Below are 15,679 nucleotides of genomic sequence, written 5' to 3' on the forward strand. Positions count from 1 at the left end.
ATTTTATTTAATCGCATGGCTAGGACCCCCCGTCGGGCAGACCATTCGCCGGATGCCGGTCTTTCACTTTACGCCACTTCGGCGACATACAGTCGACGAGGATGATAGGATGATGATGATGACAGCACAACACCCAGTCCCTGGGCGGAGAAAATTCTCCGACCCAGACGGGAATCGAAACCGGGCCCAGAGAATTGACAATCAGTCACGCTGACCATTCAGCTACCGGGGGCGGACACTTAGCGTAGTTGAGTGATATTAATAAATGGAACAAACCGCAATAAGTCCATTTAGTCGCAAAGTATTAGTGATATCTGTAACTGATATATAAAAAACTTGACGGGATTGTGGGCAATTTGTCACCGCATAAAAGTACAAATTGAAACATCATAAAATCTTGAGTGTCTGATCACACGTGACGCAGTGAAAGGTGGGTACATAACAAACAGAGCTTGGATGGCGTGTAAAGGTACAGCTGCTCATGCAGCTTCAACACGATACCACAGTTCATCAAGAGTAGTGATTGGCGTATTGTGACGAGCCAGTTGCTCGGCCGCCATTGACCAGAGGTTTTCAGTCGGTGAGAGATTTGGAGAATGTGCTGGCCAGGGCAGCACTCGAACATTTTCTGTATCCAGAAAGGAACGTACAGGACCTCCAACATGCGGTCGTGCATTATCCTGCTGAAATGTAGTGTTTCACAGGGATCGAATGAAAGGTAGAGCCACAGGTCGTAACACATCTGAAATGTAACGTCCACTATTCAAAGTGCCGTCAGTGCGAACAAGAGGTGACCGAGACGTGTAACCAATGGCATCCCATACCATCACGCCGGGTGATACGCCAGTATGGCGATGACGAATGCACTCTTCCAATGTGCGTTCACCGCGATGTCGCCAAACACGGATGCAACCATCGTGATGCTGTAAACAGAACCTAGATTCATCCGAAAAAATCACATTTTGCCACTCGTGCACCCAGGTTCGTCGTCGAGTACACCATCGCAGGCGCTCCTGTCTGTGATGCAGCGTCAAGGGTAATCGCAGCCATGGTCTCCGAGCTGCTAGTCCGTGCTGCTGCAAACGTCGTCGAACTGTTCGTGCAGATGGTTGTTGTCTTGCAAACGTCCCCATCTGTTGACTCAGGGATCTAGACGTGGCTGCACGATCCGTTAAAGACATGCGGATAATATGCCTGTCATCTCGATAGCCAGTGATACGAGGCCGATGGAACCAACACGGCGTTCCGTATTACCCTCCTGAACCCACCGAGTCCATATTCTGCTAACAGTCATTGGATCTCGACCAACGCGTGCAGCAATGTCGCGATACGATAAACCGCAATCGCGATAGGCTACAATCCGACCTTTACCAAAGTCGGAAACATGATGGTACGCATTTGTCCTGCTTACACGAGGCATCACAACAACGTTTCACCAGGCAACGCCGGTCAACTGTTCTTTCTGTATGAGAAATCGGTTGGAAATTTTTCTCATGTCAGCACGTTGTAGGTGTCGCCACCGGCGCCAACCTTGTGTGAATGCTCTGAAAAGCTAATCATTTGCATATCACAGCATCTTCTTCCTGTCGGTTAAATTTCGCGTCTGTAGCACGTCATCTTCGTGGTGTAGCAATTTTAATGGCCAGTAGTGTATTTTCCAGCAGGCAATACACATCACCGAACGATTTTGTGGCAAATAGGCATTAATTTTAATGACGATTGCAGATAGTTTCCATGAATGTATGATACAGTAGAGTGAACTTCCTAGACACAACAAGTAAGCCACTAGAGCCCCAATGACCCGAGTGCGTAAAACCAAGTGCATGCATTAGCACGATTTATCGTGTCTGTATGTAATACATGAACCACACCTAAACAAACATTGGGCCATTCTGGTATCCTTATGCTACACACACACACACACACACACACACACAAACACACAGGCTATCTCTTCCGACATTTGTTAAGTGCACCTAATACCCTCTGTTACAGAATCTACTATATTTGTGATTGTGCTCTCATTGGGCAGCCAGATCAAAAGTGGCTGCACACCAGCAGATAAAAACTGACCACACGAGCCACCATTAAGCTGATTATTAAGTTGTTCTCAGATATACACTCAGACGACAAAACTCATGGGATAGCACATTGCACGTATACAGATGGCGGTAGTATCGTGTACACAAAGTATAAAAGGGCAGTGCATTAGCGAAGCTGCCATTTTTACTCGGGTCACTCATGCGAAAAGCTTTCCTACGTGATTACGGTCGCACGACGGAAATTACAGACTTGAAACGTGGAATGGCAGTTGGACCCAGACACACGAGACATTCCATTCCGGACATCGTTAGGCAATTCAGTATTGAGAGATCCACAGTGTCTAGTGTGTGACGACAGTACCAAATTTCAGGCTGCGGATAATGCAGTGGCCGACAGCCTTCGCTTAACGACCGGGAGCGTTTGCGTAGAGCTGTCAATACTAACAGACAAGTAACACAGCGTGAAATATCCGCATTAATGAATGTGGGACGTGCGACGAACGTATCCGTTAAGACCAGGCCCCCACAACCGCACGAGTGGTCGACTGTGAAGAGCGGACAATTTGAATAGCTGGGCGGCGGCCATTAGAGTGGTAAACTGACGCGCGGAGTTCGAATGTTTATACATCCCTTTTGGTTATAAAATGCCTTCCCTTGAGTTAGTTCGCAAACATAATGCCTCATTTAAATACGTTATTACAATATACTTTTTAATTTATGAACAAACAGCAACTAGTCACTGTTTATGAATTTATCTTACGTACTACATGGAATCTGCCGTAGCTAAAAGTTATGTACTGGGCCCCTAGCATTTTTCGTAGTTCATTTACGATAGATGTACGCAAAATGCATCAAAATACTCGAAGATTTGCCCACTATATTAATAGATATTTTCTGACTCTACCTTGCTTTAGATTTTATGACGAGAAGTGCGTTATATATGGCATAGTGCTTTGGCAACTCACGACCAAATTATGAAGTTTCAACCTAACCTAGACCATGAAAACACTACCGATAAGCCAACTTTCTTCAAAATGATCAGAACATGTAAAATGGTATTCTGTCGGTCGGAAATCTTGCTTCCTGACAGCGTGTAACCATTTTTGTAACAGCTGTGGTTTTGAGAAAGGAAACCTGCAAATAGATGCACAGACATGATGCTAATACCGTGTTACAAAAACATTTATTAAGCAAGCGCACTGACATACAAAACAACTTAAAAAATTCACATACCTGTGAAATGCAATATTCGTTCCTTCTCGAATTTATTTGTACAATTAATCGCTGCACAACTCTTCACCATTGTACTTCTTTTGATCGGAATGTACAGACAGTAGAATTACGAGTAACAAATACTGTATGTACGCCCCAACAAATATACAACGTTGAATCAGGGTCTTCATAAACAACAATACTACACAACACATCAGACTACAACCACTATAATGGCGTCCAGCCGAAGGTTCAAATTATCCCGCGACTGCAGCGCCATCAGTGAGTCCAGTTATTTTTTACAAGGTCTTTGGTTAAGACAGAGCGGGGAAATATGGCGTTCTGGACTATGGCAGCAGACGACCGACGCGAGTGCCTTCGCTAACAGCACGACATCGCCTGCAGCGCCTGTCCTGGGGTCGTGACCATATCGGATGGACGCTAGATGATCGGAAAACCGTGATCTGGTCAGATGAGGTCCGATTTCATTCGGTTAGAGCTGTTGGTAGGGTTCGAGTGTGGCGCAGACACGGCGAAGCCATGGATCTATGTTGTCAACAAAGCACTGTGCAAGCTGGTGCTGGCTCCAGAACGGCGTGAGCAGTGAAAAATGAAATGATCGTGTTGTTGTTGTGGTCTTCAGTCCTGAGACTGGTTTGATGCAGCTCTCCATGCTACTCTATCCTGTGCAAGCTTCTTCATCTCCCAGTACCTACATCCTTCTGAATCTGCTTAGTGTATTCATCTCTTGGTCTCCTTCTATGATTTTTACCCTCCACGCTGCCCTCCAATACTAAATTGGTGATCCCTTCATGCCTCAGAATATGTCCTATCAACCAATCCCTTCTTATAGTCAAGTTGTGCCACAAATTTCTCTTCTCCCCAATTCTGGCCAATACCTCCTCATTAGTTGATCTACCCATCTAATCTTCAGTATTCATCTGTAGCACCATATTTCGAAAGCTTCCATTCTCTTCTTGTCCAAACTATTTATCGTCCATGTTTCACTTCCATACATGGCTACACTCCATACAAATACTTTGAGAAACGACTTCCTGGCACTTAAATCTATACTCGATGTTAACAAATTTCTCTTCTTCAGAAACGTTTCCCTTGCCATTTCCAGTCTATATTTTATATCCTCTCTACTTCGAACATCATCAGTTATTTTTCTACAGAAATAGCAAAACTTATCTACTACTTTAAGTGTCTCATTTCCTAACCTAATTCCCTCAGCATCAGCCGACTTAATTCGACTACATTACATTATCCTCGTTTTGCTTTTGTTGATGTTCATCTTATATCCTCCTTTCAAGACACTATCCATTCCGTTCAACTGCTCCTCCAAGTCCTTTGCTGGCTCTGACAGAATTACAATGTCATCGGCGAACCTCAAAGTTTTTATTTCTTCTCCATGGATTTTAATACCTACTCCGAATTTTTCTGTTGTTTCTTTTACTGCTTGCTCAATATACAGATTGAATAACATCGGGGATAGGCTACAACCCTGTCTCACTCCCTTCCCAACCACTGCTTCCCTTTCATGCCCCTCAACTCTTAAAACTGCCATATGGTTTCTGTACAAATTGCAAATAGTCTTTCGTTTCTTGTATTTTACCCCTGCCACATTCAGAATTTGAGAGAGAGTATTCCAGTCAATGTTGTCACAAGCTTTCTCTAAGTCTACAAATGCTAGAAACGTAGGTTTGCCTTTCCTTAATCTAGCTACTAAGATAAGTCGTAGGGTCAGTGTTGCTTCAAGTGTTCCGATATTTCTACGGAATCCAAACTGATCTTCCCCGAGGTCGGCTTCTATTAGTTTTCCCATTCGTCTGTAAAGAATTCGCATTAGTATTTTGCAGCCGTGACTTATTAAACTGATAGTTCGGTAATTTCCACATCTGTCAACACCTGCTTTCTTTGGGATTGGAATAATTATATTCTTCTTGATGTCTGAGGGTATTTCGCCTGTCTCATACATCTTGCTCACCAGATGGTAGAGTTTTGTCAGGACTGGCTCTCCCAAGGCCGTCTGTAGTTCTAATGGAATGTTGTCTCCTCCCGGGGCCTTGTTTCGACTCAGTTCTTTCAGTGCTCTGTCAAACTCTTCACGCAGTATTCTATCTCCCATTTCATCTTCATCTACATCCTCTTCTATTTCCATAGTAGACCCTCTATATACTCCTTCCAACTTCCTGCATTCCCTTCTTTGCTTAGAAGTGGGTATCCATCTGAGCTCTTGATATTCATACAAGTCGTTCTCTTTTCTCCAAAGATCTCTCTAATTTTCCTGTAGGCATTATCTATCTTATCCCTAGTGAGATAAGCCTCTACATCTTTAAATTTGTCCTCTAGCCATCCCTGCTTAGCCATTTTGCACTTCCTATGGCATTCGAGGTTCGGCCGCCGTATTGCCAGTTGACCCAGCTTCGGCGACTTGCGTGTCACTGCTGATGAAAATGATATAGGACACACAACACCCAGTCCTCTGCCAGGAATCGAACCCGGGCCCCCTTGCGTGGTAGGCGGTAACGCTATACCTGCGCTACGGAGGCGGACGGTGTGAGTTGTGTTTAGATGGAATGGACTGGGTCCTCTGGTCCACCTGAAGCGATAATTTAGTGAAAATAACTACGTTCAGCTACTTGGAGACCGTTTGTAGCCAAACAACGATAGGGTTTTTATGCATGATAGTGCGCCATGTCGCTGGGCCACATTGTTTGCGACTGGTTTGAACAACGTTCTGGATAATTCGAACGAATTATCTGGCCACCCATATCGCCTGACACGTGTTGCATCGAAAATTCATGAGACATAATCTAAACCTCGGTTCGTGCACAAAATCCTGCACAGGCAACACCTCCACAGTTACAACGGCTATAAAGGCAGCATGGCCCAATATTTCTTCGGGGGCCTTCCAACGACATGTTGATCACATGCCATGTCAAGTTGCTGCATTACGCGGACAAAAGGTGGTCCGACACGATATTGGCAGGTATCACATGACTTTGGGCACCTCAGTGCACTACACAGGATGTCCCAAAAGGAATGACCCGATTTTAACTTGTAATAATATTGAGACAAATGTCACTAGGTAACTGAAACACCGCTAGACGTAATCGGCATAGTCTAGAGTTTCAGAAAAATCCGCTAGATGTCGCTACGAGCGCTGACCTGGAGCGTGCAGCCAGTCTCGTGCAATATGGCGCCCGCGCAACGGAAGGCGTATTGTGTTGTTGAATTTAGTCGTACTCAATCAGTGATCGCAATTCAGCGGCCATTTCATATTCGATTTCGTGCTTAACGTTCCTCCCTTACCTCGTGACACTGATGAACTAAAAACCAGAATATCAGCTGCTGTAGCTTCAGTGACAGAGGACACCTTACGCTCAGTTTGGGGTGGATTCGGCAATTGGCTTGATGTCTTCCGTGCAGCCAACGGAGGACATATTGAACATTTGTAATGGATTTTTATAAACTTCTGTCTTTTATGAGTAATTTAGTATGCAATTTGTTGGTGTTATACCATTCTTCCTAATAAATAATTCTATTTAAAATCGGGTCAATCTTTTTGGGACACCCTGTATTACTCACCTCAACTTACTTATAAATTTGGGCAACAGATCTCTGACAGGCTTCTGAACACTTGTGGCTCACATGTTTAATTGTACCCTTTTTATGTCTGAAACTAAAATTAGTGATATTGTTTAGGATTTGCTACAGGCGCATGTAGCGTGTCTCATAACTTAGCAACAGAAACAGTGACGACGCAGCCCATTTGGCTGCCCATTCCGTGTACAGAAGCGTGCGAGATGTTGCGTGGAATCTTACCCTGTAGATGTCCGATGTGAAGAGGCTGTTTGCTTCAGACACCGTCTGCAGAGCGTCACTGACGGCTGCATCAGCCATTTTCTCGAAAACCTATAACGACAAATCAGAGAAATTTTGGAAAGAGGCTTACAGCATAGCTGAAGTTAGGATCTTCAGTTGACTTACTGGTAAATTTTCAAAAATGGTTCAAATGGCTCTGAACACTATGCGATTTAACATCTGAGGTCATCAGTCCCCTAGAACTTAGAACTACTTAAACCTAACTAACCTAAGGACATCACACACATCCATGCCCGAGGAAGCATTCGAACCTGCGACCGTAGCGGTCGCGAGGTTCCAGACGGAAGCGCCTAACACCGCTCGGCCACTGCGGCCGGCCTAGTAAATTTTAATGTTGTTTATTCCTAGTGATGTGTGGTGATGGTACCCTGTTGTATGTACATGTACACCTTTCTGTAATAAGTCAGTCTGGTATCACGAGACTACACATACGATGCTAATTATTTCTGCTTTATGGAAGGTGATTTTTATGCGTCAAGAAATCGAACGAAAATCATCCTAAGTATTTATTTTAGTTTTAAAAACATCTGTTGTCACAAGGCCGCAAATTATATTATTCCGAAATTTCGCGCTTTTGGTCTCAACGTAATTCGGCAATTGTGATATAAATAACTATGCTATAGTAGTCATTGCCGAATCCTTACGGTGGCTAATTGAGTTAAAATTACACGGTAAAATCTGAGCAGGATAAACTGTCGACACAGTCAAGAACGCCCATACGATAGTTTACAGTGGGGGTGGGCGGTAACGGGGTGGTGGGAGCGGGGGGGGGGGATGAAGAATTTTTTGATGTTTTGGAAGACGAATGGCGACCTGTAAGTAACTAAGTAACTGTAAAAAAGTTCCATTCCCATCCTGTTAAAACCTGCTTAATACATTCTTTTAAAACATTTTCTTGAAAGAAAAACACTTGACTACACTTCCCCCCCGGGTATGGACGCCCTTGATTTAAGTCACTGTCGAACGTAGCTTATTGGTAGTGCTGTGCTTCAGTGGATTTTGTGGTGTGCAGGTGACGAAGCTATTGGTTATCGCTTCAGTTGGTTCGAGCGAAGGTACTCTGTTTGTCGTGTAAATTTGTCCTCGTCGACAGCTTGACGCTAACCGGTAACATACGGTCTTGTTAGAATGCTATACTAATGGGTACCTACTTCAAAATCCCCTTGTTTTTCTAGTGACTGACCACCCTGATGATTCCGAATTCCCCATATTGGCAAACTCTTAGTATAGAAGTCTCCACTGAACCCTAGCTGACAAATCACGTGTGATTCTTACATCAATAGAATCAGTGTGTAGCTACGTTCTTTATCGTATGGAAAGGTGTGAAGAAATTAAAGTGCAGTACAATGAAGTGGCTGCATTCAGTTACTACAACGCCACTTCAAGGTCTTTTCGTTGATAGATACACACATTTTTTCAGGCTGTCACCGCCTTCACATTTCACATAAAAAATATTTCAAGTTGAAGCACGAATTTATACGCCTCTTCCATCCACGTATTAACTGTTCGTCAAGACTTTGCACGAATGATGGATTCGGAGTGTACAGTCAGTGAACTAACATGTGAAGTGCTTACGAAGCTAATCAACGGTTTTTATTTCATAACAACGTGCAATAAAACTGGAAAGACGATAAGGATGTAACGGTCTACAGATGACGAGTCATCAGAGCCGAGGTATAAGTTCAGAGCGTAAATGGATGGCGACGAAAATCGACCATGTCGTTACTGAAAGGAACCAACGTGGCATTCGTCTTGAGAGATTTAGGGAAACCATGGAAGACAGAAATATGTTTAACTCAACGGGGATTTGAACCCTGCCCAAAAGCAATGCAAAAAGTCTTAAACCTGCAGAGGATCGAATACAGTGAGTAAATTTTCTCAAGTAAGGTAACTGCGAGAAAACCATGGGTAACAGAAGGAATCACACAAGAGTTCAGGGAATGTAAGGCTACAACAGTCTAAATGACTTAGGAATGAAGTCAGTGGTACGTAAGGAAAACTAATGTCAAATGACTGCCGGAATCATCTGAAAAAGGAGCGTCAGTGTTAAAGAGATCAGATGATATTCCTACATTTGAGGCAGGCAAGATAGTGGATAGATGATTCTCACTATGTGGGAAAATAAGTGTCATCTTACATGGTAGAAACACAAGTGGACATCATTTTGGAAGAGACACGGGTTCGAGTGTTAGAATGTGACTGAGCTCTGGAAGTCTTGTGAGCAAACAAAACACAAAAAGTAGACAGCATTCCCTGAGAATTCCTAAAATCATCGAGGCAACCTCACGATTATTCGAGCTAGTGTGTAGAATCTATGCGATTGGGGGACTATTCTTGGACTTTCGCGTCCCACACAGTCCCGAAAACTGCAAGAGCGGGTGAGTGAGAGAGATATTGTACAATTAGCTTAACAGCGCATACATACAAATTGCTGACAGGAGTAATATACGGAACAACGTAGAACAAAACAGACGATTTGTTAGACGTCGATTGGTTTTCCTTCAGCAAAGGAAAAGTCAGTTGACAATGGAGGCAAGACTTAAGAAAAGTCAAGTCGTCTTCACCTGTTTTGTTGAAGTAGAAAAAACCGTTTAACTACGTGAGATGATGCTTGGTGTTTGATAATCTCAGAAAAATATGTGTGAGCTGTAATGAAGGACAGATAATGAATGTACTGTATAAATATCAAGAAGAAATAATGAGAATGGAAAGAACGAGAGACGTGTTGTGTATTTACAATGCCGGTCGACTCCCCTCTTGAAACAACGAAAAGTCTAGCAGCAACGGGTTGCACTTTTTCGGCGTTGGCTCTGTGCAGCTCACCGCGGACAGGAAGCTAGGACACACCATCATTCGCTACATAACAGGAGGGATGCTAATGACCATGCCATCGACAGACAGGTGGCTTGCCGCGGATATGCCTCCTACTGGAGACGATATACACTGCTGTGCATAATTTAAGGATTAAATCAACTTTCGCATGATGTATCGCCGCTAAGTAACATAGCACGACAAAGCTTGCACCATATATGCACTACTGGCTATTAAAATTGCTACACCAAGAAGAAATGCAGATGATAAACGGTTATTCATTGGACAAAGATATTATACTAGGATTGACATCTGATTACATTTTGGCTGGAACCGCACGGCCGCTACGGTCTCAGGTTCGAATTCTGTCTCGGGTATGGATCTGTGTGATGTCCTTAGGTTAGTTAGGTTTAAGTAGCTCTAAGTTCTAGGGGACTGATGACCTCAGAAGTTAAGTCCCATAGTGCTCAGAGCCATTTGAGCCATTGATTAAATTTTCACGCAATTTGGGTGCATAGATCCTGAGAGATCAGTACCCAGAACAACCACCTCTGGCCGTAATAACGCCCTTGATACGCCTGGGCATTGAAGCAAACAGAGCTTGGATGGCGTGTACAGGTGCAGCTGCCCATGCAGCTCCAAAACGATACCACAGTTCATCAAGAGTAGTGACGCGTATTGTGACGAGCTAGTTGCTCAGCCACCATTGACCAGACGTTTTCAGTTGGTGACAGATATGGAGAATGTGCTGGCCAGGGCAGCACTCGAACATTTTCTGTATCCAGAATGGCCCGTACACGACCTGCAACATACGGTCGTGCACTATCCTGCTGAAATGTAGGGTTTTGCAGGGATAGAATGAAGGGTAGAGCCACGGGTCGTAACACATCTGAAATGTAACGTCCACTGTTCAAAGTGCCATCAATGTGAACAAGAGGTGACCGAGACGTGTAACCAATGGCACCCCATACCATCACGCCGGGTGATACGCCAGTATGGCGATGACGAATACACGCTTCCAATGTGCGTTCACCGCAATGTCGCTAAACACGGATGCGACCATCATGATGCTGTAAACAGAACCTGGATTCGTCCGAAAAAATGACGTTTTGCCATTCGTGCACTCATGTTCGTCGCTGAATACGCCATCGCAGGCGCTCCTGTCTGTTCAAAAATGGTTCAAATGGCTCTGAGCACTATGGGACTTAACATCTATGGTCGTCAGTCCGACACCCCCGGGATAAGAAGGCCGTCCAGCAGTGTTAGTGACGTCACACTAAGCGGCCCATAGCCGACGCAGTAGTCCACGGACACCTCCGTACAGCCGCGCCTGATGCTAACGATCTTCTGTCCGTCATACAGAAAGGAGCCAACTATAATTCGAACCAAAGACTAAATTATATATATTCTTGTAAACAGCATAAAGGTTCATAACGAAATATCAAATATATATACGGGCAGGAATAGGTTCTAGAACTCCTCTGAAAAGTATCTTCAGTACCAGAATGAACATCAAATTGTCAGGTTTTCTAAACAGAAAAGCACTTTGTTAGTAACAGACAGCAATAATGAGACTTGCAGTTGGTGATTTCTACGTGGAAAAGGAAATAAGCTGTAGAGAGATTGAAAATGGTAAGTAAAGAGAGCCTCAGCCTTTTGCTCACATTCTTACATGTAATGCACTTGGTTGTTTTTCATTTCCTTACCTTTCATAACATTTTTAATATTGTTTCAAGAAGTGTATCTTCAATAGCAGAGTGAACTTCAAATTGTCAGGCTTTTCTTAAAGGAAAGAGCAGTCCCTTAGTATCACAGTGCAAGACAGAATCTTGTTTTCAGTGATGTCTATGTTAAAGGAGAATATTTGATAGCTATCTTTTGTTTCCATTCTTTATTACTGGGGATTCTTGAAAAGGGCTGTCACCGTGAACATGTGAGTTAATTCACAATAGTCATGTGATATGAGATAAAGCGAACTCTTGTTACCTTATTGTAAACGAAAGTTGTGAGGGTTTTGCTATGTATGACAGTGCTTAAGATAATTTACTTTCAGTGTAATAGCTTGAAAATGTTAAGTCCTGCTGTCAGTTGGCATTTGTCACCACCTGTATGCGAGTTTTAAAGCTAAATAGTGTTCTGACAATTATAAGATAGTGGCAAAGTTCCTCAATCGATTAAACTTATTCCTGCCCGTATATGTAATCGGTATTTCGTTATGAACCTTTATGCTGTTTACAAGAATATATATAATTTGGTCTTTGGTTCGAATTATAGTTGGCTCCTTTCTGTATGACGGACAGAAGATCGTTAGCATCAGGCGCGGCTGTACGGAGGTGTCCGTGGACTGCTGCGTCGGCTATGGGCCGCTTAGTGTGACGTCACTAACACTGTTGGACGGCCTTGTTATCCCGTGGGTGTCGGTCAGTCCCCTAGAACTTAGAAACACTTAAACCTAACTAACCTAAGGACAGCACACAACACCCAGTCATCACGAGGCAGAGAAAATCCCTGACCCCGCCGGGAATCGAACCCGGGAACCCGGGCGTGGGAAGCGAGAACGCTACCGCACGACCACGAGCTGCGGACGCTCCTGTCTGTGATGCAGCGTCAAGGGTAACCGCAGCCATGGTCTCCGAGCTGACAGTGCATGCTGCTGCAAACGTCGTCGAACTGTTCGTGCAGATGGTTGTTGTCTTGCAAACGTCCCCATCTGTTGACTCAGGGATCGAGACGTGGCTGAACGATCCGTTACAGACATGCGCATAAGATGCCTGTCATCTAGACTGCTAGTGGTTCGAGGCCGTTGGGATCCAACACGGCGTTCCGTATTGCCCTCCTGAACCCACCGATTCGATATTCTGCTAACAGTCATTGGATCACGACCAACACGAGCAGCAATGTCGCGATACGATAAACCGCAATCGCGATAGGCTACAATCCGAGCTTTTTCAAAGTGATGGTACGCATTTCTCCTCCTTACACGAGGCATCACAACAACGTTTCACCAGGCAACGCCGGTCAACTGCTGTTTCTGTATGAGACATCGGTTGGAAACTTTCCTCATTTCAGCACGTTGTAGGTGTCGCCACCGGCGCCAACCTTGTGTGAATGCTCTGAAAAGCTAATCATTTGCTTATCACAGCATCTTGCTGTCGGTTAAATTTCGATTCTGTAGCACGTCATCTTCGTGGTGTAGCAATTTTAATGACCAGAACTGCTACAGCATAGCACGGAAGGTATCTGAAAGACAAATGCGGAGAGATGAACACAAATGGGAGTTTCATTCAAAGACTAATTACACTGCAGTCACTGTGATTCAAGGTGGTCCAGTTAATATTACAAAAGGCGGGACTTCCCTCTTAATAAGGTATGCGATTACCGTGGATGGCAATGCATGTTCTACAACGCGCTCGCATGCTGCCCAACATATTTGTAAGGAGTTCTTGTGGTATGGCGTCCCATTACTCCACGAGCGCGGTCACAACTGATAGATGATAGTTGGTGCGAGTGGACGTACTGCAGGGAAAGGATCCCACACGTGCTCGATGCGATTTAAGTTGAGGGAACGGGCAAGCCAGTCCATACACCGAATGTCCTTTCGCTCCAAGAGCTCCCTCAACCTGCTCTGTTCGATGCAATCGCGCATTACCATCCAAAAAAATGAATGCTGGGTCGTATGGTACCATCACAAACGGTGAGGCCGATGTGCGAGTGTCAACGGAACACAACGTACTGGACGAAGAGGCCATCCTCACGCAAACGCCGTGCAACTGTGAAGTGTGGGATTGCATGTCTTCCAATCCTGTTAAATGTAGGTGCAATTGCAATTGACGTGAGTCCCTTATTGTCTGATGCACAATGTGGCTGTTATCTGCTGCTCTAGTTGACTGTGGCGGATCACGTACCCTCCTTTAGATGTAAGTGCCTATGATTCGGAGCGCTCCCTCCACACTAGAAACAATGCTGTAAGAAATATCAAGCTCTTGGTCTACGCTCTTCACATTTCGTTCTTCTTCCAGTTTTTCGTGTGGCCGTTCGCTGTAGCCGAGCTGCTCTAGGCGCTTCAGTCCGCAACCGCGCTGCTGCTGCGGTCTCATGTTCGAATCCTGCCTCGGGCATTGATGTGTGTGATGTCCTTAGGTTAGTTAGGTTTAAGTAGTTCTAAGTCTAGGGGACTGATGACCTCAGATGTTAAGTCCCATAATGCTCAGAGTCATTTGAACCATTTTTTCCATGTGAAGCCATCCGAATGTTATATCTGGGCCATGTTGTAGTGCAGAACACTACCACAGTAAGTACTCGTTGATTAACACACAGTATCTTTTCTATTCGTCCAATTGCGTCCTGCTGCAAAGCCAGCCTCATTTGGCTCAATGGTGACGCTGACCTCACTGCCTGTGACGTCCAACTTTCTGTGAACGGCTCTGAGCCCTCTGGGAATATGTTCCTGTAGTTTCAGTCACTTCACCCGAGTAGTTAATATTTTATGTTGTAAGCAACACCAAACTCTTGGGCCACGCTCTTCACAGTTCGTTCTTCTTCCAGTTTCCCGTGGGAAGCCATCCAAAAGTTGTATCTAGGCCACGTTGTAGTGAAGAATCCCATCACAGTACACAGTAAGTAGTAAGTACTCGTTGATTGACACACAGTGTCTTTTCTCGTTCGTCCAACTGCGTTGTGCTGCGAGACTAGCCCCATTTGGCGACACGGTAAAAAAAAAAAAAAATGGTTTAAATGGCTCTGAGCACTATGAGACTTAACATTTGAGGTCATTAGTCCCTTGAAAGTAGAATTACTTAAACGTAACTAACCTAAGGACATCATACACATCCATGCTCGTGGCAGGACTCGAACCTGCGTCCGTAGCGGTTGCGCGGTTCCAGATGGAAGCTCCTAGAACCGCTCGGCCACACCGGCCAGCTGCGACACGGTCACGCTGACCTTACAGCATCTGACGTCCAACTGTGCATCACTGGGAGCCCTGTGGCAACATGTTCCCGTACTTTCACTGATTTCCACCGAAAAGTTAATATTTTATGCTACTTCATCTAGCTCTTCCTTAAATTCTGCAGAGCAGTGTACAATCATAATATCTCAGGACATCAAACTGCGCCTCTTCAGGCAAAGAGCTCAGTGAAATATTGCTTGCCACAGTGCTGTTTCTTAATCGGTATCAATTTCTGAAGGCAATGATGACGAAAATACCTTAAAATACACTACTTGTAAAGTACCAGTGGTAAGATCTGCTCATGGCATTGCGAGGAGGAATTACAGGACATACTGAGTGGAATGAACAGTTTACTGAGAACAGAATACGAATTGAACGTAAACCGAAGAAAGAAAAAGTAATCGAGAGTAGTAAAGATGTGATTAGTTAGAATTAAAAGTAAAATTTGGGCACCATGAGGTAGATGAAGTGAAGGAATTTTGGTACGTTGAAAGCGACATAACATAGACGAAGCAAGGAGGATATGAATAGCAGGCGTGGCCAAAAGAGTCTATTAGGAGTGTCAAACATTGACCTTACTTTCAAGAAGTAACTTCCGAGAATGAACGTCTGGAACACAGAATTGTATGGTAGTGAATCCTTGACTGTGGGAAACCGGAAAAAAGAGAATAGATGCTTTCTGGGTACGGTATTACTGAAATAGGTGGACTGGTAAGATGAAGAATGAGGAAGTTCTCCATAGATTTGTCGAGGAAAGGAACATGTGAGAAACACT

At 44.3% G+C, this 15,679-nt stretch overlaps 1 protein-coding gene across 2 annotated transcripts in view; it reads right to left on the reverse strand.

Annotated features, from left to right (window-relative positions):
* LOC126149043 (serpin B4-like) overlaps window positions 1–15,679 on the reverse strand; it is an 83,011-nt gene that overhangs the window by 60,715 nt on the left and 6,617 nt on the right. For both annotated transcript variants that reach the window (XM_049915791.1, XM_049915790.1), the window contains exon 2: window positions 7,086–7,175. In XM_049915791.1, coding sequence (XP_049771748.1) covers window positions 7,086–7,163 — 78 coding nt within the window. In that variant the 5' untranslated portion in view covers window positions 7,164–7,175. The remainder of the gene's footprint in view (window positions 1–7,085; window positions 7,176–15,679) is intronic.

This window comes from Schistocerca cancellata, chromosome 2 (assembly GCF_023864275.1).
Source record: "Schistocerca cancellata isolate TAMUIC-IGC-003103 chromosome 2, iqSchCanc2.1, whole genome shotgun sequence".
Classification (NCBI taxonomy): domain Eukaryota; kingdom Metazoa; phylum Arthropoda; class Insecta; order Orthoptera; family Acrididae; genus Schistocerca; species Schistocerca cancellata.